Below are 26,938 nucleotides of genomic sequence, written 5' to 3' on the forward strand. Positions count from 1 at the left end.
GTTTGGTGCTCCGCACTGGGGGCAGCACGGACCCTCCCAGACCCCAAACACAGCCAGCGCAGCCCTCTTCATTGGCAGCATGCAGGGGAAGGAAACTCAGTGCTCAGGGAGGAAGAGAAAGGAGGAAGGATCCCCCTCTCCAAAAAATAAACACAGCTGGGGGTGCCCCCGCCCTGCGTAAAGCTCTCCGGACCCCAAAACACATTTGGGTACGGCGAGAAGGAAAGTTCCCCCTGAGCCCCCCCATGGGGACAAAGGTGGCCTTGAGGTGGGGGGGTCCCCACAGAGACCCCCCCGGCTCAGTCCCCGCGCGGTGCCTTACCTGGTAGGTAATAGAGGGGGGGTTTCAGCCCGAACATGGCTTGTGTTACAGTTCCATTGCGGCCAGGGGAAAAAATAACGAGAAGGAAAAAATAATAATAATAATAATAATAATAATAAACCGACCCGAGGTGAAGTGTCAGGAAGCGATGGGGGGAAAAAATATATACGGATATATATTAAAAAAAAATTAAAAACGAAACGTATACGTGTAAAAAAAATAATAACAATAAAAAAAAAGCCACCCAAAAAATGAGCGGCGAGCCACACACAGGGGGTTGGAAAAATAAACCGAGGCGAAAAAATAGCGCGAGGAGGGGAGGGGAGGGGGGAGGAGGAGGAGGAGGGAAAATCAAGTGCGTGGGGGGAGGAGGAAGGAGGAAAATGGGAGTAGCGGTGTGTCGGGGGGGGGCACAGAGACGGAGCGGGGAGAGACGGGAGGGGGACCCTCAGAGCGTCCGTGGGTCCATCTGCGGGTCTGTGCGTCTGTCCCGGAGATGGGAGGAAGAAAGGAGAGAGGCAGCGGGAGGAGAAACCCAAACCCCCCCCCTCCCCCCCCCCCAACAGCACCGGGCAGGGGAGGAGGAGGAGGGCGGCCAAACCCCTCTCGATCAATTTTCATGCAAGAATCATTATCGGTAAATTGGAAATCTGGCGGCTTGACAGCAGATTTGTCTCTGCCCTAATGAAAGGGAGAGGGCAGGGAGCGGTGGGGGCAGCGCAGCCCGCACTGAGAGCTGAAACACACCCCCCCGCCCCCCCTCCAGTGCTGGGGGGGCACCGCCGCTTTGGGGAGAAAAAGGCTCTTTTTGGTCCCCTCCGCTTTGGGGAGAAAAAGGCTCCGTTCCGCCCCCTCCCAACTCTCCCACCCAGATTATCTCTTCTTTTTATTTCATTTTGCCGATGGAGGAGGAAAGGGGGGGGGGGGGGGGGGGGGCAGGAGGAGGGGAGGGGGGGGGGTGGTTAAAATCAAAACAGAGGGGAAAAAACACATGAAATAAAAATAAAAGCACCCCGAAAGAACCCAAGTTTGGCGCTCCGGCACCGCGGGCACGCTGCGGTCCTGCCCCGGCTCCGGGGGGGGGCTCCGTGCTGTAATCAGGCTCCCGATAGCATCTCACACATTCCCTCTCCACTGATGCATTATCAGATCCGGGAAGACATGCTCGCAGGCAAATAGGGCTAATAAATGCTATTAGAGCAGCGCGGCGGCTGCACAGCCCGCCTGCTCCATAGTAACCGGGGCCAGGCTCCGGCTGCTTGAGTACGGCATCAGCAGCCGGGGGGGGGGGGGGGGGTGTGGGGGATGGGGGGGGGCACGCATGGGTGTGCACGGAGCTGCGCGTGGGTTTGCACACAAGCGTTTACACGCGTGGGTTTGCACACGGATGTGCGAGCACGGCTTTGCATGCACGGCTGTGCACCGATGGGTGTGCACGCGTGCCCAGGTGCACGTAGGGTGCGTGTGCGCACCCCCCCCCCCCCAACCCCCCCCCCAACCCGCCCTCTCTTCCCAAGCTGCCGCCTGCTTTTAACACCAAAGTTCAAGAAGGCGATGTGTGATATCTCTCCCCTGCAAGAGAAAGCCACATCCTGTACGATAATGGCCAGCCCAGCGCACTGCTGGGAGCTGCAGGTCACCGCAGCCCCCACCTTCCGCCCCAGCCTGCGGTGTGGGGTTGGGGGCTCCTGGGCTGTCCCAACCCCCCCCCCTTCCAGCCCCATGGAGCCTGTGGGGCTCTGCAAAGGGTCTCAGAGCTGCAAAGGCACATGCATGCACCCAGACACGCACGCCCGTGCAAATGCACGCACATGTGTACACGCACAAATGCACCCCCCCAGGAATGCACTGAGGGCAGAAGGAACCCATCAAAAACTACAACCTCTTCCTCCTCCCCATGCCCCCCCCCCCTCCCCCCCCTTTTAAATATTGCTTTTCTAATTCCAGGTCGGTGGATTATTATCATGTCTTTTCTTCCTTCCTAACCTACATCTGTCAAGATCGGCGCTGGAGGTATTTCTGGCCCGTCCCCTGAGTCATCGCTCTGCCCCGCTCCCCCCCCCCACCCCAGGCAGTTCCTCTGCACTGCTCAGAGCTATGGGGTGTTCAGTGCCAGGGGGTGCACAGTTACGGGGTGCTCAGTGCCACGGGGTGCACAGTTATGGGGCGCTCACAGTTACGGCGTGCTCAGTGCCGTGGCAGCTATGGGGCGCTCAGCACTATGGGGTGCTCACGGTTACGGGGTGCTCAGTGCCATGGGGTGCCAGCATGGCTGCCCCACAGCAGGAGGGCTGCAAGTGAAGCAGGGACAACACAGGGCCCATTCCCCACCCCCATCCCACCCTCCCATCCACCGGCTGCCATCAGAGAGGGGGCTCCCCAGGGACCTTCTATCATTACCCCAATCCCCCCAATCTCCGCTCGCAGCTGTCATGCTTTTATAGGGTTTTAATTTGCTGGGCTCACGCAGCCATCGGCAGCAATGAATAGGGGCCCCCCTCCTCCTCCTGCTGCCCCCCCCCCCAACCCCCCTCTGCTCCCCCCACCGATGGCATGAGCCATAAAAATTAATTTGCAAACATGTCATTACACAATAGCTGTACAGGCAATAAACCTGTAATTACAGGCCAATGGCGGAGCAGGCTGGGAGGGAGGGACGCGCCAGGCTGCCAGGTTGGGGTTTGGGGTTTCGCCTCCCCCCCAGCTCCCTTTGTTCATTATGCAAACGAGAATTGCTTCACTCCTGGAAGTTGGGCTGCACTTCAAAGGGGCTCGTTGCCTCCACTCCCCGCAGCCGCCCAGGGAAGCAGAACCCCAAATCCCGACAGCACCCCACAGCCCCCACCGTGCGCAGTGGGGAAACTGAGGCACGGCACTGAGGGGCGCCCCTGAGCCCCGCTGGGAAACCAACCCATCCCTCCATTGTGCCATGGCCTGATCGAGTCCCCCACTGCCCTCCCGCTGGGTTTGCAGAGCCCAAAGGGAGGGGGGATTGCAGACGCCCTGCCTCAGTTTCCCCACTTACCACCCCGCAGGGCGATGGGACGCAAGGGACGCGGGCACCCGCCCGGCCACCCGGCTCAGCAGCCTCGCCCCTCGTTAGCGGGAGCCTGACGAGCCTGACCCACTTCCCCGAGCGCCGGAGGATTAATTGGTTCGTGTTCGCGCGGAGCCGTCGGGAGCTGGGGCAGGTGCCAGGCGGAATTAGCAAAGCATGAGAGCGCAGCGCGCCCGCGCACCGCCAGGCACAGGCACCGGGCACTGCTGGCTCCTCCAGTCCTGCACTGTGGGGCCAGCACGTCCCCATGGGTCACCACGTCCCCATGGGTCACCACATCCCCGTGGGGTCACCGCGTCCCTATGGGCTCTGACCCCAAACCATGGCCCATCCCCGACGCCACCAGCGAGCTGCCACCTGTGGGGTTACGCCTTGGAAAGCCCGGTGCAAAGCTCCCGTGGCACCGGTGACCCCGCCGCCCCATTCCCGCTGTGCTGGCAATGCTTGGCTCCCCGTGTGCCCACCCCTGTGCCATTGCCATGCATCCCTCGGGACACCGCATCATCGGCCGCGCGCAGACGGACGGATCACCGAGCGGAGCGCCCGCCTCTGGCAGTAAATAAGCGGCTCCGCAATGATTTCCTGCTCTTGTTGACCTTTGCCTATGCAGAGTAAAGACATAAATCCATATTTTAAACCCATCTGAGCGCCAGCCAGGCCCACAAAGCCATTTCCAGCCTGCGATTTGGACGGGGCGGTGAGCAGGAAAGCGATGGTTTCTCGAGGTGACATTCCCCAGGAGGGAAATGAAGTGTTTTATTTGCAGATATATAGGGCACGGCCGTTCCTCCGCTTCCCCTTCCCTCCGCCCTCGGCTCATAAATAAAACATATGGCCACGGAACCGGCTAATTACGGGAGGACGGCTGCGAGAAATCAGCTTTTCCACCTTCCCCTTTGCCAAAGTTGGGGAGGAGCGGGCATGGAGGTGATGGGAGATTCTCTGCTGTCTCATAGGAGGCGGTGCGCCCCGATCCCTTGGGTTGGCCGAAGGCGTCGGGGGCTTTCTTCCCCTTTCCTTCCCATCCCCTGGTGGGGAAAAGGATGGCTTTGAGCAGCCTAATTGTTCCCCGCGCATTAGATACATTAATGAGGTCTCTGATCAACCGGCCGCCTCTCCGGCGAGGAGGCTTCAAGTAGCAATTTTCCATTTGTGTTTCAAATTTTAATGAATGTTCCCGTCTCCGGCTGCGATGCGCGGCGATAATCGGCACGGCGCGGGTCAGCGCGGGAGCAGGGGCTGCGCGGGAGGCCTTGTACGTGGGTTTGATTTCTGTGGGGAGCAGTTCAGAAGGAGCACGGCGACGGCACGGGGACGGCCCGAGCCTCCCATAGGCTGCCACGACCCCGGAGCCACAAATCAGAGGGTTATTGTTTCCTTCCGATGCCCCTCCAGCATCCCGCATCCTTAGCAGATCGGCACTGATAACACTGTGGGGCCGGGCGAGGGGTCCCCCCCCCCAAACTTTGGGGGCAGCGCATCCCCACCCCACGGCTACATCCGGACCCCCCTCCCCCCCAGCCAGGACGGGGTTTTTCTAACCTTGTTTTGGCATGCCTGCCATTAACTTAATTTAACATCCATATTGCCGCTACTTAATTAAATAGATGAACTCATTTTACATTTGCAAGTCTTAATTCATCCTGAACAAAATTGGCCATGTTTCGTTCTTTCTACGCTACCAGCTCCCCGGAACAAATGAGTGCCTTTGTAGTTAACTGCTGGTACAGGTTAAAAGCTAATTAGCAGCCCGGGTTGGGTGTTAACTTCCTTATTTATCACCCGGCGCCACTCGGGGAGCGAGGGGGAGCAGGCTGGCACCTCCCGGCCCTGTGTGGGCACTGCTTGGCTTGGGTGCTGCCTGTGCTCCTTGGGTGCATGGTGCTCAGTGCATGGTGCCCAGTGCACGATGCTCAGTATCGGCACACGACACTCAATGCCCCAGCGCAGGATGCTCAGCGCCCCGTGCACAAAGCTTGGTGCTCAGTGCATGATGCCCAGTGCTCGCTGCGTGATGCTCAGTGCACAGTGCACGATGGGCAGCACCCAGTGCACAGTGTTCCGGTGCTCAATGCACAGTGAGTGATACCCGGTATGAAAGGCAGAACACCTGGTGCTCAGTGCACACCGCTTTGTGCTCACTACACAATGCTCAGTGCACGATGCCCAGTGCACAGTGCACATCCTCAGTGCCACGCTTGGTGCACAGTGCTTGGCGCATCACGCTCCCGCTCCAAGCGTGCCGCCATCCCAGCATCACCCCGGCACCTCAAAGAGAGCATTCCGAGCACCACCGCCCCACAGATACCGGGGAGAGGTACACCTTAGGGTCGGGGAGCACAACCCCGAATCCCAGCTGCCCTTGCCCTACACAGCTGCAGTTCCCACGCCAGCGGTGCAGCCGCGCGTGGGCAGTGGGACCCGGCAGGGCGGTGGCGGGGCGCAGGGGGGGCCCGGCTGGGCGATGCTCCGCAGCCTGGCCTGGCAGGAAGCCGGCTCCAGGAAGGCTCATCTGGTTTGACTAACAAATTGCTAACTGCTTCCCCCGAGGCAGGTGGAAGGAAACAAGCTCTGCTGCTGTAAACAACCCCCCAACCCCATGCTTCCCACCCCCTTGCCCGGCACGGCCCCCCCCAGGGCAACGGGTAGGGGCAGGTTGAGGCAGGAAAGTGCTTGTGAAATTCCCCCTGCCACCACAGCACGCTCTGATGCAAGCCCCGGCGGCTGTTACGAGGCCCATGGAGAGCTCTCCCCCCAAAAAAAGAAAGAACGGTGCCAGTTGGGACCCCCCACGTGCCGCTCCCCAAAGCTTGCACACCCCAAAGCTTGCAAAAGCTTTGCAAAGGTTGCAACAGCCGTGCTGGGACAACACGGGGACAATGTAGCACGGTGCCCATGGAGAAAACCCACCACAGTGTGACAGAGGGGACAACATGGCACGTTCCCTGTGGGGCAAACCCCCCGCACCGTGTCGCAGGGGACGATGTGTCACTGTCCCCACGCTGCAAACCCCACTGTTTTCAGGAATGGGTACAGCCCAGCAGCCCCAGTGCTCAGCACTGTCACACCACTTGTCCCCTCTAGCCAAGGCCCCACTTATGGTGACGGTCACTGAGCACACGGATGGAAGGGACCGATAAAAATCTGCCTGGTCCCGTAAACCGAGCTGCATCCTGCTGCTGAAATAACAGCAAGGGGGGATGCAAGGAGGGAGCTCCAGTTACCTGGACAGGGGCCAGGTGGCTCCGTGCCCCCGCTCAGCGCCTGCAGAGCCACCAGGCCATGGCACGGAGCTGCCTTGCCAGCCCCACACCTGTATTTCAGGTCCTGCTCCCAAACCTGCTCCTTTGGGTGACATCCCGCAGGGACATCGCCCTCACCCCAGGGCCACCTCAGTCGGTGCCTCTGGGGACGGTGGGGTGGTTCGGAGCGGAGGAGTTGATTGAAATAGAGTTAATGGGGCCCCCACCTCTTCCTGCTGCACCCCGTAGCACAGAGGTGGCACCAAAGAGATTCCTGGAGGGTAAGATCCAGGGATCAGCACAGCACAGAGGTGGCACCAAAGGGACCCCTGGAGGCCGGATCCGAGGATAAGCGCTGCCGGGGTCCCCTTTCTTCTCCCCAACCCACAGAAAACCCCATAACGCCGCAGAGCGCGTCCCTCCCCGCCGGGACCCCATCCCAAATCCCCGCCATCAGCAGAAGCAAATGACAGGGGCCGTAACGAGCAGGCGGGTAACGCGATAACAGCTCTCTGCGCCGAGGAGATAAATAGCCCCAGCAGCACAGAGCTGGATGGGGCCGGGAGCTAATAGAGGCTGTCAGGGCGCTTTAGGAACGGAGCATCGTTTTGGGGCCGAATGGGAGGACGCCGACAGGAAGTGACAAGGAAGCTGAGCAGAAAGCGACAGGCAGTACACAAAGAGCATGTCCTCTGTAAGTGGCGATAAACCTTGAAAAAAAGAAAAGCTAAATCAGTTGTTTAGCCCATGTACCACATGCTGACAGGGCAAATGTGAAGGCTTTTATGGCCACATGGGTTTTCATTTGCAGTTATTCATAGCGGAGCCGGGCGCTTTATCTCACTTTACATTATGTGCAACCACAATGCAGACACTTGCACCGCAACGCATTGCCTCCCTTGGAAAATATTAATATGTAAATGTCAGGCTCAGAAGGGCAGAAAGGGAACGGAGGGCTGCAGGAGCCTTGCAGGGGAGATAAAGCCCTGAAAGGGAGGGCAGTGAATGGCGCACCCTGAAGGCCTGTCCCCCACACTGAGCACCTGTGTGTGAGCAGGAGCACGGCACGCAGACAGCACTGGTGCAATGGGTTCTGCACAGCAGGATGCGTGCAGGCGTGCGCACCTCCATACGTGCACAACACGTGGGCTCTGCACAGCGGGATGCACGTCCCAGCATCCCTGCGAAGGACGTCGAGCCCCAGCAGAGCCATGTGCAGGCGCACGCATCCAAGCACACAGATGCACAACCCTTCCACGCCCTTGCAGCCAGCCCCACGGATCCTGCTCTAGCCACCGGCCCTCGCCAGCAGCCAGGAGACAGCTCTGTGCCCATCACAAGGCCACGGCTGCTGCAGGTTTTGGAGGAAGCCCTGCCTGGGCGAAGCGCGCCGGCGCGCCGTGCCAGTGCCTGCCAAGCCCCGTTGGGCAGCGCTCCAGCCATGCCTGCTGTTCCCGGGCTCTGTTCCTCTCCAAGTGCCTCCAGCCCCGGGGGTAGTGCCAGACTGACAGCCTGGAGGCTATTTATTCGCAGGCAGAGGCAGCAGGAGCTGCTGGCGGATGCAGGCGCCTTTGTCCTACAGGGAAGCTTGCTCCCGGCCTCGAGGGTGCCCCCGGTCTCTCTTTCTGCCTCTGTACCACGCTGTAGGGTCCCAGTCCATGGGGACGATGCTGGGTGTCCAGGGGTGCCCGCTGTGCCCCCAGCACACCCTGCCACCAAGCCCCTTAATCCTCCAGCAAGAGGATACCACGGTGCCCCACAGCTGCTCTGCAGTGTAGGGGGGGAACCTCAGCATCACCCGCTGCTCACAGCCATGCGTGCACAGGGCCTGGCACAGAGAAGGGGTTGGAAGTGGCAGCCCAAAGGGATTGGAGCCGGGTGCAGGAGGCTTTGCAGTAAGCGGCCGGGGGGGCACCCTGGGCTGCAGCCCCCCCAGCCGTTACCAGGAGCAGCGCTGGCAGCCGGTGCTGGCATGGGGACAAGCCCGGGAGGACGCTGCCCCCAAGCACCTCGGGGAAGGGAACAATCCCCGGGCATTTCTTTTTTGGCAGGCCCCACGACCCCCCCGCCGTGCCCCCATCCTCCTCCTGCGCTCGGGCGCGGAGACACAATTAAATCAGTGTTCTGCTAACAATCTGCCGGCTAATAAGACATTTTCCTCCCTCTCCCTCCTCCCCCCCACTCCACCCCAATCCGTGTGTGATGGGAGCGCTTTGATATGAGAGTGGACTCTAATGGGTTCGGTGTAAGGGAGCCTTAATTTATTACGTGCCTGTAATTGATGTTTGTATAAAGTAGCTCTTACAGCTCCTCAGAGCGGGAGATGAAAAGCAATCAGTCAGCCATTTGCCTCCAAAGGAAGGAGCGAGGAGAAGACAGACAGCGAGAGAGAACCAGACGTACTCATCAAGCCCAGAGGAAAAAAAAAAAAACACAACAGAAAATGAGGGAACAAAACAAAATTCGCCCCGCGCAGCCCCACGGGCAGCTCCACCACTGCTAACATTGCTGGATACTGCTGCCTGCACCCCTGGGCACGTCACCAGCATCCCTGGGTACAGCTAACCAAAATCCCTGGGTATTCCCACTGACATCCCTGGGTACAGCCAACAGCATCCCTGAGCACCTCCGCCAGCATCCCTGGGTACCACTGCCAGCATCCCTGGGTACCACTACCCAAAATCCTTGGGCACCGCCAGCATCCTTTGGGTACAACCACCAACATCTCTGGGTACCACTGCCAGCATCCCTGGGTATCACTAGCCAAAATCCTTGGGTGCTGCCAGCATCCTTTGGGTACCACTACCACCATCCCTGGGTACCACTGCCAGCATCTTTGGGTACCAGCACCAACATCCCTGGGTGCCCCCATTGACATCCTTGGGTGCCACCAGCGGCATCCCTGGGTACCACGGCCAGCATCTTTGGGTACCACGCCCTGGCACCACTGCTGTCCCTGCACCCTGGGATCCGGACCCCATGCAGAACGCAGCACAGCGTCCCCACAGAGCAGTGATAGGGTAGGACGTGCCCCCTCCCATTCTGGCAGTACACACAGGGCCGATTAGGCGAGGCGGGCGGCAGCAGCCGGTGCTGAGCTGCTGTAATGACGGCGGGCGCTGGGGAGTCACGTGCCGCCCAGCGCCGGCTGGGGAGCCGTACGTCACCGAGCCCAGCAAAAAATCGGTGCTAAATTGAATCAATCCATCTTGGAAATGGCTCTTGTCAGCCGGTGTCAGGGAGAGCGTCTGCGGGAGAGGGATCAGGCGGGGGCAGGCCGGAGAGGGCCAGGCAGGCGGCACCAGCGCTGCGGCACGGGCTGGGGTCCCTGCCGGCACCACAGCACGCCTCAGCGCCACAGCGTGGGTGTGGGGATCCTCTCAGTGCAATGTGGGGCAGAGCAGGAAGGTGTCCCACATGCACACTGCGTCCCCTTTGGCCTCCAACCCCCCTCCTCCCTCCATCCCCGCATGGCGTGCCGTGCCTCTGTTTCCCCACTCCCATCCCCAGCAAGGTTTCTCCACTCGGGAGCAGCGCAGGGATGGAGATGTCCCCATGCCCAGCAGCACCCTTTGCCCACAGATGCTGGGCACCACGCACAGCCCACGGGGCTGGGAGGATTACGCAGCGCAGGGAGACAAAGGCAACACAGCTTGACACAAATATAGATGGATCCTTGTGTACGAAACCCGCAGACTGGCAAATTAAAACGTAGTGTGAAAGGGGGCAGTGGGGACGGAAGCGGCCCCGGTGATTGATTTTCCATCCAGACATTCAAACCAACCGAATATGTCACCCAGACAAGCACTCTAAAAGCCGCGGCAGCCCCAGATTTATCCTCCACCCAGGCTGGGGGCCATCAATCCCCAGTGTGGATGGGGGAGAGGAGCTGCCGGGGCCACGCAGTGGGGCTTGAACACCATCGATCCCCAGCAAGAGGCTCAATGCCACCTGCATGGACACACGGCAGCCCTGCACTGCCTCAGCAGGGCCCACAACGGGGATGGGAGGAGCGGTCCCCGTACCCCATTGCCATGCAGGGAAGGGGACACGGCATGGGCAGGGGGAGCACTGGGGGCAGCCCCACCGCCCGCTCCTAATGAAGAGAATTAGTAGGGGAAATCAGCCCTTGCACCGCTGCTCCTAATTAAGAGCCAGCAAATTCCCCAGCCCGCCTGCTTCCCGTCCCCGGTACAGGCTGTTATTTACCTGCAGCTAATAGGTTCGGCGCAGTAATGATAGTCTTGTATCAAATGACTGGATCTTGGCTTCTGACAGCTTTAAAGACCCGTCTCCGGGACACGAGGGTTTCTAATTACAGGTTTTGTCACGGGAAGGCTCGGTTCAACACCAGTCACTCTCCCCGGGTGACACTTCTGCCCGGATTGGAAATCTAAACACAGCCCAGACAGTTAAGGTTAAAAATACGGCACCGTACAAGACAAGAGATCATAATTTGGGTCACTGCCGTGTTTAATTAATTGGAATGGAGCAATCAAAACGCTGTGTGCGGTAATTACAGCCTGGGCCAGAGAGGGGCTGGAGGGGGAGATGATGGGGCTCGGGGGGAGATGATAGGGCTGGGGGTTATGGGGATGGGGGCTGTGGGGATGGGGGTGATGGGGTTGGGGGAGGCGGGGCTGTGAGTACAGGGCAGGGATGGTGTTATGGGGTGATGAGAAGGGAACAGCAATGCCACCAGCAGCATCACCTCAGCAGCTCCACATGCATCACAGCAGGGCATGGCACGCGTCCCCACTGTCCCCATCCCCGTGGTGCCGTGCAGACGCAGCCCCAGCTCCCAGCCCACCCCCAGCTCTGCACCAGAGCCGCCGGGGCCGCAGCCGGTGATTTATTTTCACCAATTACCGGGGCACTTTTTCCCTTCGCTGGGACCACGCTTAATTGATTGGAACCTATTGAAAACAAATTAACCGGCACCGGGGTGCAAAGACCTGTTTATGGCTGCTCGGCGGGGAGGACACGTGAGTGACCCCGAGTGGGGTCAGCCAACAGCACGTGGGCTGCGCCGGCAGGGATGGACGTGGCACGGCCCCATGGCCCCATGCTGCTCACTGACCTCTCTGCAATGGTTATGGCTCACGTGAGGGGTGCCTGAGGCACGGAGCAGCAAGTGGAGGTGCAGACCCCATGCAACAAGGTGTCATGGCACCCCACGCCCGGATGGGCTCAGGACCCCATTGCTGCGCTCAGCACAAGAGCCCGTGTGCAGCTAATGGTGGTGACCCCATTAAGTGAACCTGGCTAGCATTAATTTGACCCCATCCACACACACTAATCAGCTGTAACCGTGGCACCCAGCTCAATCCAAATTGATTTACTGAGGCTGGAAATGGATACAAATGTGATTAAAGGCTTTTTATTTTACATAGGTCCTCTATAAAATGATTTAAATCAATTGCTGGGTAAGGCTTCACACTACCACCACTGCTGGCCCCACGGCGCCAGAAGGGAGCGAGCCCCATGCAACCCCCTGCCCTCCCCCACAGCACCCATGGGGGCTCAGCCCTCCAACACCAGGCCGGGGGTGGCACCCCAATACCCCCAGCTGCATGTGGGTCCAGCGATGGGGCTCATCCTATGCTCCCAACCCCATCATGCTGGGGCATCCTGCACCCTGCGTCCCACATCCTGCATCCTACATATCACTTCCTGCATCCCGCACCCTGCATCCTCTATCCTGAACCCTGCATCCCCTATCCCACACCCTGCATCCCCTATCCCACACCCTGCATCCCCTATCCTGCACCCTGCATCTCACATCCCACACCCTGCATCCCCTATCCTGCACCCTGCTTCCCCTATCCCGCACCCTGCATCCCCTATCCTGCACCCTGCATCCCCTATCCCACATCCTGCACCCTGCATCCCCTATCCTGCACCCTGCATCCCTTATCCCACACCCTGCATCCCCATCCCCCACCCTGCATCCCGCATCCTGCACCCTGCAACCCTTATCCCGCATCCTGCATCCTGCATCCCCTATCCTGTACCCCGCTTCCCCTATCCTGCACCCTGCATCCCCTATCCTGCACCCTGCATCCCCTATCCCACATCCCACACCCTGCATCCCCTATCCTGCACCCTGCATCCCTTATCCCACACCCTGCATCCCTTATCCCACACGCTACATCCCCTATCCTGCACCCTGCATCTCACATCCTGCACCCTGCATCCCTTATCCCACATCCTGCATCCCCATCCTGCACCCTGCATCCCGCATTCTGCACCCTGCATCCCCATCCCGCATCCTGCATCCTGCATCCCCTATCCTGCACCCTCCATCCCGCACCCTGCATCCTGCATCTCACATCCTGCACCCTGCATCCCCTACCCCACACCCTGCATCCCCTACCCAACACCCTACACCCGCACCTCTCCCCCTGCGCCCCACACCCTGCATCCCGCACCATCCCGCACCCCGCCGCGCGGTCCTGGCGAGCGATCAAAGCCCATTAGGCTGAGTGCTGATGCGCACCCATTGTTCGTCAATTATTCAAACAATAATTGCACCCTTATTTAAAGTCTAGTCTTGCGTGCGCGGTACTGCAGGCTGCCAAGGCCCGCGCTAGATTTACACCCCGGCGCGCTCCCGCTCTCACATAGCCAATTAATTAAGTAAACACATTCCTCGGCACGCTCTCAGGTGTGCAGCTTCCCCGCCACCGCGTCGCCGTGTCATTTAATCCCAGCGGGGCTCGCAGCGAGGGATGCTGAGCCCCCCGGCACCTGGGCCCGACCCGGGGGGCGAGGAGGGGGGGTCCCGGGGCTGTTCTTAGGGCTCAGGTGGCCAAAAGGGAGCTGGGATGGGGACGAGGGGGTGGCCGCTCCCTGGGGACAGGGAGGCTGCTCTCCAAAGCTGATTAAAGATGAAGCAATGCCCTCGCCTGCGCTTTCCTACAAACTGCCCGTTTGGTTTCTTGCGCAAAGAATTACGGGAGGTGGGGAGGAAGGGGGCCGTTAGCGGGGCCCCCCGGCACCTACCGAGGGGGGAGGCGAGGAGTGACAGTCACCAAGAGGTCAATTCATTCATCTGGCGGTGTTATTACAAGCCCAAATTTATTGTCACCGGGCCACATTAGCGCTGGCACGGAGGACGCGAGGTTGCACCCCTCCTGAATAAGCAGATAAATGAAAGACATCTGGAGAGCAGAATGAAGGGGCAGATTATTAATGCTGAAATTTAGAAGCCAAGGTCTGAGCCACGAATCCATCAGCGCAACCAGTTATGTCCAATAAATTAGGGGAGATAAGGACTGAAGGATGCTATATTAAAGGCAACATTCATTTCGGAACTGGCACAAGGGTTTGCATGTCCCCAGCCCCCTCGGCACTTAACCCATCCCTGGACCTTCGGGGACTGGCTACCAAGCCTGGGGTAGGCAAGGACCAAGGGGACAGAGTTGTTCCATCCCTCACCGCATGCCCTCAGCACCCATCTGTCCCTGCTGTCCCAACCCATGCTGCAGCTCTAGGCAGACCGGCCCCGCCAGTTGTGCCTGCCTCAGTTTCCCCAACACCAATGGGAAAGGCAGGCATGGATAGGCCCCCGCAGCCAATGCAGTCTCCACCTGGCAGAAAATTCCTCCCACAACCCCTGCACGGGGAAACGGAGCCCCAGCCCATCACCTCTTGGTGTCCCCAAAGCACCAGCTGGGAAGGCAAGGGAAAAGCGCTGCACCAAAAAAGGGAGATGCTGAAAACCTGGGGGGCTCCTGATCCCCATACCAGCCCACGGGTGGCAACCAGCCCACTGCACCCACATAGCCCCAGTGCTCCCTGCGCATCGCTGGGATCATCACAGCCCGCAGTGATATGGCCACGGCTCCCAGGGCGTTCAGCTGTGTGCCCCCCCCCCCCCCCCCGCCCCGGCACCACGGCAGCTCACAGCGCATTTTGAACAGCCTAATCTGGCATCTGACGGATCAGGGATTTGTTTAAGCTCTTTTCACCCCCCGGACTTTAATCGTCACGGCTGCCTGACCTCCAGCGTGCTGCCGGCACCGCTGAACCGCGCCAGCGCCCGCGGTGCCACCGGGGGACAGGGCAGCATCTCCAAGCAGGGAACGAAGCAGGGGGTCGGCGGGGGGAGAGCGCCGGTGCCAAAATTCACCTCCTCTCTCAGCACAGCTAGGGCTGAGGGTCGGGACGCAGGGCAATGCACCAAGCCCTGGGCAAGGATTAACTATCAAATAACTCTGCATTTAAACCCTTTCCAGCAGGGCTGAAGGTCATGAGGGGAAGGGCAGAGGTTAAACCCGGCACGGCCAGGCGCTGACCCCAACGCAGGAGGGGACGCCAGGGACAGGACGGGGCGGCACGGGGGCACCCATCGCCCTGCCACCCACCGACACCACACTGACCCCGTCCCCTTTCCCCTCGCACCCAGCGGGGCATCCCCAGGGCGCCCACCCCGCAGCCCAGCACTTACTGAGGCTCTGCAGCAGGGACGACCAGCTCATCATCTCCGGCACGGGGAGGGTCCCCCCGGCGCTCAGCCCCGCCAGCAGCTGCTCTCCCCTGCGGCGGGCTGCGCGCCGCCCGAGAGCCGGCCGCGGGAGATAGCAACCATTTTATTCCCTTTTAACTCTGCCTGCGTCTCCGGCACGCTCTCCCTCCCCCTCCCCTCCACCCAGGACTGGGCCTGAGTTACGGGGGCTTTGCTTTTCCCTCCCTTCCCTCCTCCTCCCTCCTTGCACTTGATAGCAGCCTTGTCAAGACTGCTGAGTTGCTGCTGACCCCTGCCCCGGCGCTGCTAATTAAGGCTGCACAGTGACAGTTCAAGTGCCTCGCCGCGAGTTTGCAGCACCGCCGCTTCTAATTGGAGACGCTTTTTATTTCTCAATAGCCGCCACGCCGGGGCTGAGGGTGCAGGGGGAGGGTTCCCTCCATCCCAAGCAGTGCTGCGATGCCCTTTGAAGGGGGATGAGCAGCTTGGTGTACTGCCCCGGTGACACAGCGGCCATGCCCACTTGGTCCCCATTGGCACCCTGAGCACCGTGCGGGTACAGATTATTGCAAGGGTGACGCAGGAATTGACAGAAGGGCACTGAAGCCAGCAAGGAAGCTCCTCTCCTGGTTGGAGAAGGAAGCAAGTGGCTCCCCACGGAGCATCCCCAGGCTGGAGACGGCAGCAGGCACATCTCACCGCTCCCCTCCAGATGGATTTTTGGAGGTGCCAAGGCTGGCGGGGCCAGGGAGAGCAGCCAGGGCGCACAGCCCCGCGCCAGAACCCTGTGCTGCCAAGAAATCCCACTCCTTTGCCCGCCCCCCCCCCCCCCCACCCTGTGCTGAGGCTGGGCAAAACTCACGGCACGGATGTGCCAAAACCTGCAGGCCCCAGGGCAAGCCCCAACACGGCCGCGCTGGGGTTGTAAGGGCACCCTGAGCACCCACTGCCCCCCTCCTCGCCGCGGGCCTCCAGCCGTGCCAGCAGCCTGACAGATCTATTGTGTCGTGAGCCGTTTTATCACAGCGAGCGAGACAGCGAGAGCTGTTGTCCTGACCCCGCAGTCAGGCTGAGGAGAAACAGAAGACGGCTTGTATCATCCCGGCGGGTCAGAGGGCAGGGGGAGGCAGCCATCGCCCTCCAGCCCTGCCAAATTCCTGGGATGCACGCCCGGGCAGGCAGCTGCACGGCCCCTGCACGCAGGTGTGGGGCTGGCACGGCATGGGGATGGACCCATGGCACCCTGAGTGCCCCTGCTGTGGGGATTGGCCCCTCTGCTGCTTGGTGTCTGGTTCCCGTACCCAGGATTTTGGGTCTGAGACCCCAGCGTGCTCTATTCTGGAGCACCCCCAAAAGCGCGTCCCCCACGAGCAGAGGGGACGTGGATGGGGATAGGGATGCTCCAACCACACCACTGCCACCCACGCGAGGGGCACGGCAACATCCTCCCAACTAATCCAGGGGGGTCATCACCCTTCCCCTGCCACCCCAGAAGCACAGGGATATGGTGACGCTGTCACCACACAGATCCAAATCCCAGCAATCCTCGTGGGGACACCTCCGCGTGGGCAGGGACAGCAGCGCAGCGGGTGGCAGCGGAATGGGGACAGCAGCGGGGTGCTGAGCACAGCTCTGCTCTTCCCCTGGCCGTGACTCACGCGGGAATTCATCGCCCTGCGGGCAGAGCGGCTGCGGCGGTGTCACCTGGGAGGCGGCGGGCCGGCCAAAAATACTTGTTTTATGACATAGCTGTCTCTTCTGACAGCGGGAGAGCCAGCTCAGCGAGAAACCTCTCCAGCAGGTCCTCTCTGCTCGCCCAGAAGGTCGGTCTCGGCTCTCCGTTAGCGTCATCCCGCCCCACTGCCTTGCACAAGTTCTGCCGCCGGCACAGAGCCGCCCAGCCACGCGGCTTGGCTGCTTTTTGGCGGCGTTCGGGGCTGGGAAGGGCTCTTTGGGCAGCCACCCAAACGCCATTCTGCAGACTTGTGTCTCCCAAACGGCATCGCCGTCCTTGTGGGTACCAGCCCCGAGCTGTCCCCTACATCAGAGCGCCCTGTCCCAGCAGCGGGAGGGGAGGGAGGGGATAGGAAAGTCCCTGATAATGGGTTTCCGACTTGGCGGCTGTGCCAAAGGATGAGGAACCGCCTCCCTGACCCAGGCCTGGAGCTCACAGCTGCTCTCCATCACCGCTTCCCTGTGCCACGTCACCCATGGTCCTGTGCCCTTTGGAGCGGGAGCCCATCCCTGTGAGCACGGGGATACCCAGCGCATGTGGGCCAAGCCCTGGGAGCACGCTGCTGTGAGAGGTGGGGTCAGAGCTCGCATGGGGACCGGGGGCTGCCCGGGGCAGGTGGCAGCAGAGCCTGCGTGGGGCCATGTGCAAGCCCGGGGCCCGTCCCCCCACCCCTTCATCCCTCCCGGCAGCCTTTGTAAGCCTGTGAGCAGGCACCTCCGGGGTGAACGCATTAAGGAAACACAAAGCAGATCTGAGACACATTTTGGCTGCAATTTTCTCTGCTCCATTATTGACAAACAAGCTGCTTCTCGCAGGTGACGGCGAGGCCAGCGCGGCAGCTGGGGCACCACGGCGTGCGCCAGCCCCATGTCGTGCCAGCTGGCCTGCCCCCGGCACAGGGCACGCCGCGATGCTCACCCCCTTGGCCCCAAACCGCTCCCGGGTAAATGATGCAGAAGCATCATCCCCGCAACAGAGAGGGGAAAGGAGGAGCTAAGGAGCTCCCCAGGCTGGAGGCCAGCACTGTGGGACGGTGCCACGTCCCTCCCCAAAATCAGAGCTCTGTCCCACTTCTCCTGGAGCCAGGGGCTGCTCCCCGGCCGGGGCTCAGCGCCGTGCCGAGTCTGTCGTTAGCGCCGTGCCAAACCCAAAGTGGCTGCTTCGAAACTGCAATCCAATAAAAGTGCTACTTGTCTATTTATCATCCTCAGGGCTTTTTATCACAGTGCAGATGGCTGCTACCTTCGCAAGGCACAGCAGTGTGCTGGCACGCGCCTGCCGCACAGAAGCTCGAGCGCCGCAGAGTCTGTGCTTACACCTGCGAGGAGCCGACAGGCCGCCTGCTCCGGCTCCAGCGAGAGGCCCCTTGCAGGATGAGACCCAGCCCGGATGGCATTTCCACCAGCCACCAGCACAGCGCGTCTGCCCCGGGCGTTGGCACCGGGCATTTGCACCATGTATCCACACCAGGCATCTGCAGAGGGCGTTTGCAGCAGGCATCCACAGCCTGTAATTAAGGCGGACGCGAGTTTTCTCGGCAGCAGAAACACAGCGGCGCGGCTCCGTGCGGGCGCAGGGCAGTGGGTGGGAGCTGCTGGAGCAGGTGATTAAAGCCGTATTAAGTGTCTGTCTGCACGCGGGAGAACACACACCTAATTATCCAGCCAGAGTCGGCCGGGAGGGAGGAGCGGCCCCGATCGCAATCGCATAATGAAGTGTAACGCGGGGCCAGACCTGGCGCGGGCGGTAATTAACAGACGGCAAAGTCAGGATTGCAGCGGCCGCGCATGGGCGTGCACAGCCCCGAGGTGGGGCAGGCAGCGGGATGGGGTCCCCACACCAGTTCTGTGCAGCAGGGACATCACCCGAGGCCGGGTGCAACCCTGTGAACCCAGCGAGCGCTGTGCGCCGGTGCTGGGGGTGTTGACACGTGCGCTGTGTCCCCAGAGCCCACCTGCTCACAGCCCTGGTCCAACCGCGTGGCGTTAGGCATCGCTCCAGTGCTCCAGCATCACCCCGTCGGCTACGGGGCCAGCTGGAAGCTCACCCCTTGGGCTTGCACAGAGGGCAGGCACGCTGCCAGAGCGCCCAGCCCTGGCTGAGGGCCACGGTGAGACACCGTTGCATGGGCGTCGAAAGCGGTCCGCTCGGCTCCAGGCAGCGATGCCGGGACGCGCCGGGCAGACGCCGCTGCACAAAGCGTCTGCGGGGCCGCAGGAGCTGCCGGCTCCACCTATTGCACAAGAAGCCAAGCTGCCAAACCCACGCTGCCGCTCCCCCAGCGAGTCCAGCGGGTCGGCAGCGCCCGGGGAGCCGCTGTGTCGCCCCGCCTGCGTCCGCAGCACCGCTGCAGGGACCCGACGCCCGCTCCTCCCTGCCGCTGGCCCAGCCGGTTCACAAGAGGCCAGGCTTGCCTAGGAATGCCGCTTGCATCAGCCCCGACCCAGCTGGCACCGCTCGCAGGCGGGTACGTGCCGTGCCGTGCCGTGCCGTGCCATGACAGCAGGAGGGTAGCACGCCAAGGTCAGATCCTTGCAGATAAGGGCATGGCCACATCACAGGGACCCCCCTGCATGGTGCAGCGTGGATTGCGACCCCACTGCATCTCATTCCGCCCCCAACACGCTGCAAGTGCCAGCATCCCTGGCGTGATGACAGCCCCCAAAGAGCAGCACAGCGGGGAGACGGGAGGACGTCCCCTCCCTCTCCTCTCTTTTTCTCTCTATTTTTTTTTTTTTTTTTCCCCGAGCTCTCCAGAACAAAGTACACACTCTACCTCTTCAAACCCACCACCATCTGTCCGTCCGTCTGAGCGCTGCGTCGCCGCCGGAGCCTCAGTCCCGCCGCTCGCTCGCAGCGGCCGCCCGCGAGCAGATGGTGCCAGGGGAAGGACGAGCCCCAGCCTCGCGGGGCCTCGCCGCCGGCGGGTCACGGCACAGCTCTGCCTCCCTGACCCCCATTCTCCCCAGCACGGTAATTACCCGGCGTGCCGAGCAAACAGCCTGTGCCGGGTCATTGTGCCGGACACCAACAAAGGGCGGCTGACGGCGAGACCTCCCGACCCCTGCCACCCCGTGCCCAAAAGAGCAATAAATCACCAGGAGGTGACAGGGCCAGGCTGGCGGGCAGGGAAGTGGACGCCCCGTGCAGCCCCGTGCTTGTTTGTTGGGAGGGAGCCACAGGAAAAGCCATGCAATGAACAAGGCCCGGTGCCTGTGCTGAGGTCAGAGAGGCTGTGCAAAGCCTGAGGTCCGTATGGGCAGTGGCATCCCTACGGGAAAGGGGAAGGCAGGGAACCTGTCCCTGCTGCTTTGCGCCCTTTGGGGACACGCATAGCAAGGCAGGGGGTGAAGGATGCTCCCCACATCGCACCCCTCCAGTCATGGTCCATTAATGGGGAACTTCATGGGTGAGGTAACCCAGAGCATGCCTCAGCCATCTGCTTCGGGGTGCCGAGCTGCTCTGACCTCGCTGTTACAAGCAGTTTGCAAAGCAGATGTCGTGCCCTCCCTCCCAGCCTTGCAGCTCTACCTGCCCCCGGGACCACCACTGTGCCACCATCGGCCACCTTGGGGCCACCGCACCTTTGCACCAGGACAGGCAAAGCAAAACCGAGCGCAAAGGCTCATTGCCAAAGGGCTGGGAAACTCACTGCAGGAGCAAAACTCCTCCAGCTCCTGCAGGAATTTGGGGCAGCGAGGTGGAGGACATCGGGTCCCCAAACCACGGCCACCCTGCGCAGCCGGCTGAGCAGGACACGCTCTGTCCCCGGGTGCCCGTCACCGCTCCCACGAGGAGCAGCAGCCCTCACGCTGACTGAGGCAGTGCTATTTAGAGAGCTCTCTGCTCTGAGTCACAGCCCAACGAGCTAATTCCCTGCAAAGCAGCCGCCTCACAGTGCCGCACAAAGGCAGCTGGCTCCGCTGCGCGCACTCATGCACGCACGCAGCACGGCACGGCACACCCCGATGCCCCCGGAGCAAAGGGCCGGCCGACAGCTCCCAGCCCCCTGCCACCACCCATCCCAGCCCATCCCCGGGGGTTTCGGCCCGGGGTGAGCCCCCGTATTTTCTCCAGGTCCCCGAGAGCGCCTAACGCCGGTGTCTTTTGGACTCATTAAAATTCATTCTGCATGATTTAGGACCTAATCTCGGTGAAACTCCACAGTGCTTTATTAATAGCGCATTAGCGGATAATTCATGCATTCGGATGAAAAATCATCCTGTGTTATTCTCTGGGAGGAGGGGACGGGGGGGGGGACAGCGAGCGAGGAGGGAGGGGGCTCTCCCATCCTCCTGTACCTCCACGCCGCGCGTCACGGCGAGGCAGCAGCCCTTCTGACAACTGCCACCACTCATTAATCTTGACGAGTTTTCTGCTGAATATTCTTCCACGGGCTTTCAAACTGTTCACTAATTGCAATTAATCACTTACCGAAACAGATGTCAGGAACAATGGAATTGGGAAGTCTGGAGGCTTGATAAAGCTGTCAGAGGAGCGCGCTCGTGTGGCGGCGGGTGCCAAAAGGCGCCTGTGACACCTTCCCCCAGCCATGTGCTCGGGGGACCTGGTGACCCCCTCGCTGCCTGCACAGCATCTGTGCATCCTCACGCTGTGCCCAGCCAGAGGAAACCCACAGCCGTGGGGCATGGGGATCTGCAAGCTATGGGGTGACGGGGAGGGAGGAATTGGGGATGGGAACGTGGGGAGAAGCTGTGCATTTTGGTGCTGTTAGCAGGAAGAACCCACGCTGCTGAGGGATGCTGCAGCCCCACAGGACAATTTGGGGAGCTGAACGTCCCCACTGGGAATGTCTCTGACCACCCGAAGGCTCCGGTGTTGCCCCGCTGTCTCCCATTGCTGAAGCAAGCAGCAGTGAGCCCCAGCAGGGCGTCACGTCCGCGGTGCCTCACGCAGGCGACGGCACGTTCCCCATCCCTGCCAGACGCTGCTTTAGCACCAGCAGGGATCCAACAGCCTTCCCAGGCGGGCGCTCCGAGTTGTTTACCCATCACACATGAAAGGTGCTGAGCTGACAGCTCCAGAGACGGAAGATTTCCCCCTCCCCATCCCCATCCCCGTCCCTATCCCCACTGAGGCTCAGCTTGGGAACCTGCCTCCCTTGAGAACGGCTGGGTGCCTTCACCCGCCTTGGCACAGCCCAGTCTGGAGACCCCAAAAGCCACTCCACAGGTGACCCCAGCAAGGGGCTGCTTGTCCCCGAGGTTCAGCTGGGAGAGCCGGGGCTGCACACAGCAGCATCTCAGCTACTACCAGGACTGGGGACATCCTATGGGAACAACAAGACAGGGGACAGGCAGAATACGCTGCGCAGCCCCACGAGCTGAGCACAATTAGCCCCGAGTCCCCGCAGCCCCAATGCACTGCCAGGTCTGCTCACGCAGCGTGTGATGGGGACACACCGCCTTGAGGACACTGCCCTGGGGACACTGCCTTGGGGACAACGTGTGGTCCCAGCAGGCAGACCTGAGGGATGACAGCATCCTTGCAGGGGCTGTCGCAGGGCGAGCCAGACCCAGGGCTCGTGACCAGCGCGGCCCCAACACATGTTACAATAAATATTCTGCACAGGCACCGTTCCATATGTATGATCCTGTGGGGTGATGATTTTTCTACTGATCACTGGAAGTGACAGCTGTGTGAAGAGCACTAGAAACAAAGGCACCGACTGCTCTCCCCGTTACACTCCGCTAGCGAGATGACGGTGTGACACGGAGCGGCAGCATCTGGTGCTGCGGGGACCGGGACGGGCCGCCTGTTAGCTGTGGGCACAAAGGGGCAGGTGCTCTGCCCCGCTGCTTCGGAGCCTTTTTGTGCCCAGGAGGTGATGCTTGCTTCCAGGGAAACACTGCGCCACGACGGGCAGCGATGGGGATGTCTCATCTGCACACGCACAGCCCCACGGACCCATATAGGGTGACGTGCAGCGGGACGGGGTACTGGGAACACCGTGCCCAGCCCAGGCTTGTTCAATATTTGCCTTCGATTTGCCAGCGGTCCCTCCCTGCAGATAGCAGCAGGGCTGTGGCACGTACAGGAGGGAGAAGCGCCGGGTTCGGTTAATTATTAGCGAACATGCAAATTCCCCCTACATGAGATAACAATAAACACCACGATTTCAGAGAGATAAACAGGGCTTTAAATTTCCAGCAGCCTTTACTGGTGTAAAAATAAGCGTCCCTTATTTATTTAGCTCCTTTGAGAAACCACATCAGTCCCCGAACACAGTCTTTTACTGTCAAGCTACAGTAGAAGCCTTTATACACAGCAAAGATACTGACAGCTACCCCTAGCACAACCATCTTTTATTCATGCTCATAATATAAACTGTATTCCCTCGGAAACAAAAGGATTTAACTCGCTGCTGGCCAGGGCTGCCTGGTGCTCTGCGAGGGAGAGGTCGGTGCCACGTGGCCATCGCTGTCCATTGGCCACCAGGGCCAACACCGGCCCTTGGGGGCAGCCATGGGTGGCAGCGCCTGCCTGGCGCTTCCAAAATCCAGGAGGGCACGAAGAGGAGTGGGGAAATGGAGGTTAAAGGCACGGAGAGCTCCGGGCACACGGCTTGTGCTGCTCCAGCACATCCAGGGCGAAAATAAAGCAAATGAAATCCACCCGTCCAACGCTGAGCGATTGGGCAAAGCCCTGCACTCCGCGGCGCTGAATCCCATCCTTCCTTCAAATAAGCAGGCAAAGCAGTGGTTACAAGAGTGGTTCGTATTTAATAATGCAATTTATATTCCACTCTCAACATAAACTATTGTAAAGGCACACTAATGTAAAAATACATCTGGCTTGTCAATAGTTTATCTTCTGGATCTGCATCTAAATCCCTGGGCATTCTTGACTTATGGCTGCACCAGTGTCTAATGAATAAAAAGGTGCAAATTATAGGCCTTGCTTTAATGCTCATCATAAAATTAGATGATAGTTGCAAAAGCTGCATTCTCCTGCCCACAGTGCAGCAATGGTAAGCTATAAATAAAGTGTATTTAATGTATCCCAGCGCTGTGCAGAGCCAGGAAACAGTATGTTACTGCACAGCCTTCAATGGATCCGCCACAAGTTCAATGAAGTGATAACTGATCCATCATGTGAATTTATGTTAACTGTCTGCTCACAAAGTCATGGCCTCAACACTGTAAATAGCCTACAATCCTTCTAGCATGGCCTGCCTGCCAATAAAACTGTCACCGGCAGGCTTGTAGCAAGCACCTTAGGACAGTGGAAACAAACCATTAAGTTCTTGGGTTTCGGCTTCGCCTCGCTCAGCCCCACCGGGCTCAGCTGCACAACTGCGTCCAACGGTGCCCTGGGCACCTCCTGGCGACCCCACCTGTGTGCTGAGCCAGGCAGGGTGAGATGTGCCCGACCGACAGGGGAGATGTCCCCAGCAAGGAGACGTCCCCAGCCAATAAGGGAGATGTCCCCAACACGGAGACTCCCCAACCAACGTGGCGGACGTCCCCAGCAAGCAGATGCTTCCAACAAGATGTCCCCGACCAATAAAGCAGGCGACCCCAGCAAGGAGATGTCCCCAGCACGATGTCCCCGAGCAGCCCAACGCCATACAGACCCCACACCACACCTCCAGGCATGAGAAGAGCTGGGCACGGGGACACGGAAAGCACCGTTTGCCATATCCCGGCTCTCATTAAGGTGGTGCTGAGCAGGCCCTAATAATAGGAACAGTAAATTCCCCTAACCAATTCGGGTCCATTTCTATAAATAATGTAGAATCTTTTTTATTTACTGACAGGTTGTAAAAGTATCAGTGAGAATAATGTGAAATCAGGCACTGCTGAATAATTCATGGCAGTGGCTCAGCTCTCCCCTTCCCCGCGCTCCCCCGGCCCCGGCGTTTACACGGCAGCACCTTGCACCTGGCTTATCCCATAAAACCCAGGACTACCAGCCTAGCACTGATTCTTCATCAAATGGGGCTTTTATGGCCGGAAGGGGTGAACAAAAAAAAATAGAAGGAAATAAAAATAAGCCTGGGTGCACCCTAGAAAAAATGCATGGTCCTGTGCGCGCCTCTGCACGGCGCTGCACCCGCATCCCCAATCCCACCACGCTCTGCATGTTCCAACTGCAACTCCACCCACCTTCCAGCCCCTCCAAAGATCAGCAGTAATTAGCAACGCCTGCTGTGCTGTCACAGGATGCGGGGCCAATGGGAAGACCTATGGCAACGGCAGGATGGTTACCATCCCCATGCCACCCTTGGGGACATCGATGCCCCGCTCTTGCTGCCATCAGGGGCAGCTCAAGCCCTGTGCCACCCCCCAGCCAGCATCACTCCCATCCCTCATCCCTCCCCCAGCAGCCAGGACCCCCCCCCGCTACACCCTCCCTCCCCCCCAGAACAATACCTCCCCGTGCTGTTTTGATGTGAGGCACAAAGCCGGGAGAGCTTTCCATGTAACATGATAAAAGCAAGTCCCCAGCCAGCACAATTATTTGATAATTCTCCCTTAACACCCATCAAATTAAAGCAATGTCCAAGGGCTGCCTGAAGTGGCACTGATAGGTATTAAACTTTAATGAGATTTAATGGCACTGCCCTACTTTTTAAGCGCTTGGGCCTACATTTATGAACATTTAATTTCCTGGGCCCTGACCTCTTTTTCTCCGCCGGCACAGCTGGATCCTGTTAGTGCTGCTGACCCCGACCCCACACCTCGGGGCGATGTGGGGCTGAGATCCATCCCTGGGTGCTGCAGGGCGATGCCAAGGGGGAGCCCGGGAGGCACGGGCAGATGTGACTCACCAGCAGCAAGCGTGGCCAAATTTATGGAATAACTTAATTAATTTGCTCCCGGAACGATATTACACCACGGGTCAGATTGGCTTAGGGCTGCTGTGGTGAGCGTTTGGCTCTCATCATGCTGCTTGATTGCATTTCGGAACCTCCGGTTGGATGAAGCTGCCTGCAAAGCCATCACTGCCTGCCAGCCCGCTGCATGGGGGCAAATCCCAACCCCAACCCCCGAATATCCCTGGGAGTGATGGCAGCCTGGCCCTACAGTGCTGCTCCAGTTTGTTGCTGCCCTCTAGTGTGTATAGGATGGGCCATCCCTGCTGTCACTTGTCCCCATGCTCAAATGCCCCCCTGGGTCACTTGGCGGTGCCCAAACTGGGGGTGCAAGATGGGCACGGGTGAGCACCCATAGCAAAGAAGGGACACCCCAATAATGGTACACGGAAAGCTTCACGCCTTCCTGGGGAGAGCCCAGCACCGTGCAGCAGCACAGCAACAGAGCTGTCCCATCGCTGGCCCCAAACCCTCCCCACAACCCCAGCCCCGAACGCACGGAATGCAAAGGCAGGGCAATAAAAGGGAGCGTTATCAAGTCCCAGCAGAGCCAAGAGCCCGCGCCGAGCTGGGGAGGAAAGCAGAAAGGAGAGAGAGGAGGAATAGGAAAAAAAAAAAAAGAGCCCACCCTTAACCCCGAGATCACTTATCATTCAGGCTGCATCACGCATCTTGAAAGTGCAGACACAAAAATGTAATGTCATAACATTCGCAGTTCAATAACCTTTGCTTCACGAGACGGCTTGAACTGTCAGAGGAGCTGGAAGGTAAATATTTCAGCGCACAGGCACTGAATGCAAAGGCGTGGGGAGGGGGAGCTGGGAGGCGCGGGCGGCCTCGGCTTTCCCATCTCGCCTCGACACGTTAAAATATCCCCCACCGTAAATCCCGGCCGGCGCTGGGGAAAGGCCGCGGCGCGGATGAAATACGAGCAGATATAAAGCCAGACACCTTTATTGTTCTGCAAAGTCTTCCAACAAGTGATGAATCCACAGCTTGACCCTAACCCATCATATTGTTATACGGAGGAAACAAAGCTGGAGCCGACAGCCACGGACGGAGAGGGGTGGGATGCTGCGGCCCCACGGCGACAGCGAGCAGCTGGGGACAGGCATTGGCTTCATCTTGATCTCCGTGTTGCCAAAATAACCCGCTGCCCTTCTGGGGAGCAGGATGGAGGCCAGCCCCTCCCAGTCAGCCCCTCCCAATCAGCCCCTTCCAATCAGTCCCTCCCAATCAGCCCCCCTGGAGGTGTGAATTCCCCGCAGCTGG

The 26,938-nt window shown here is 59.9% G+C and overlaps 1 protein-coding gene and 1 long non-coding RNA gene across 10 annotated transcripts in view; one reads left to right on the top strand and one right to left on the bottom strand.

The window, feature by feature from the left end:
- Positions 1-26,938, bottom strand: part of GSE1 (Gse1 coiled-coil protein) — a 69,348-nt gene that overhangs the window by 25,653 nt on the left and 16,757 nt on the right. For 2 of the 9 annotated variants that reach the window (XM_040707258.2, XM_040707255.2), the window contains exon 1: positions 323-598. The exons of 4 other annotated variants lie outside the window; for them this stretch is intronic. In XM_040707258.2, coding sequence (XP_040563192.1) covers positions 323-359 — 37 coding nt within the window. In that variant the 5' untranslated portion in view covers positions 360-598. Of the gene's footprint in view, positions 1-322; positions 599-3,347; positions 4,194-15,074; positions 15,235-19,603; positions 23,521-26,938 lie in introns of those variants that run through there. 3 more of the 9 variants (XM_046899638.1, XM_040707256.2, XM_046899637.1) reach the window with 3 other exon arrangements.
- Positions 16,835-18,454, top strand: LOC121111716. Its single transcript, XR_005863050.1, has 2 exons — positions 16,835-16,915; positions 18,039-18,454. It is a non-coding gene; the product is annotated as an uncharacterized LOC121111716 (long non-coding RNA).

This window comes from Gallus gallus, chromosome 11 (assembly GCF_016699485.2).
Source record: "Gallus gallus isolate bGalGal1 chromosome 11, bGalGal1.mat.broiler.GRCg7b, whole genome shotgun sequence".
Lineage (NCBI taxonomy): Eukaryota > Metazoa > Chordata > Aves > Galliformes > Phasianidae > Gallus > Gallus gallus.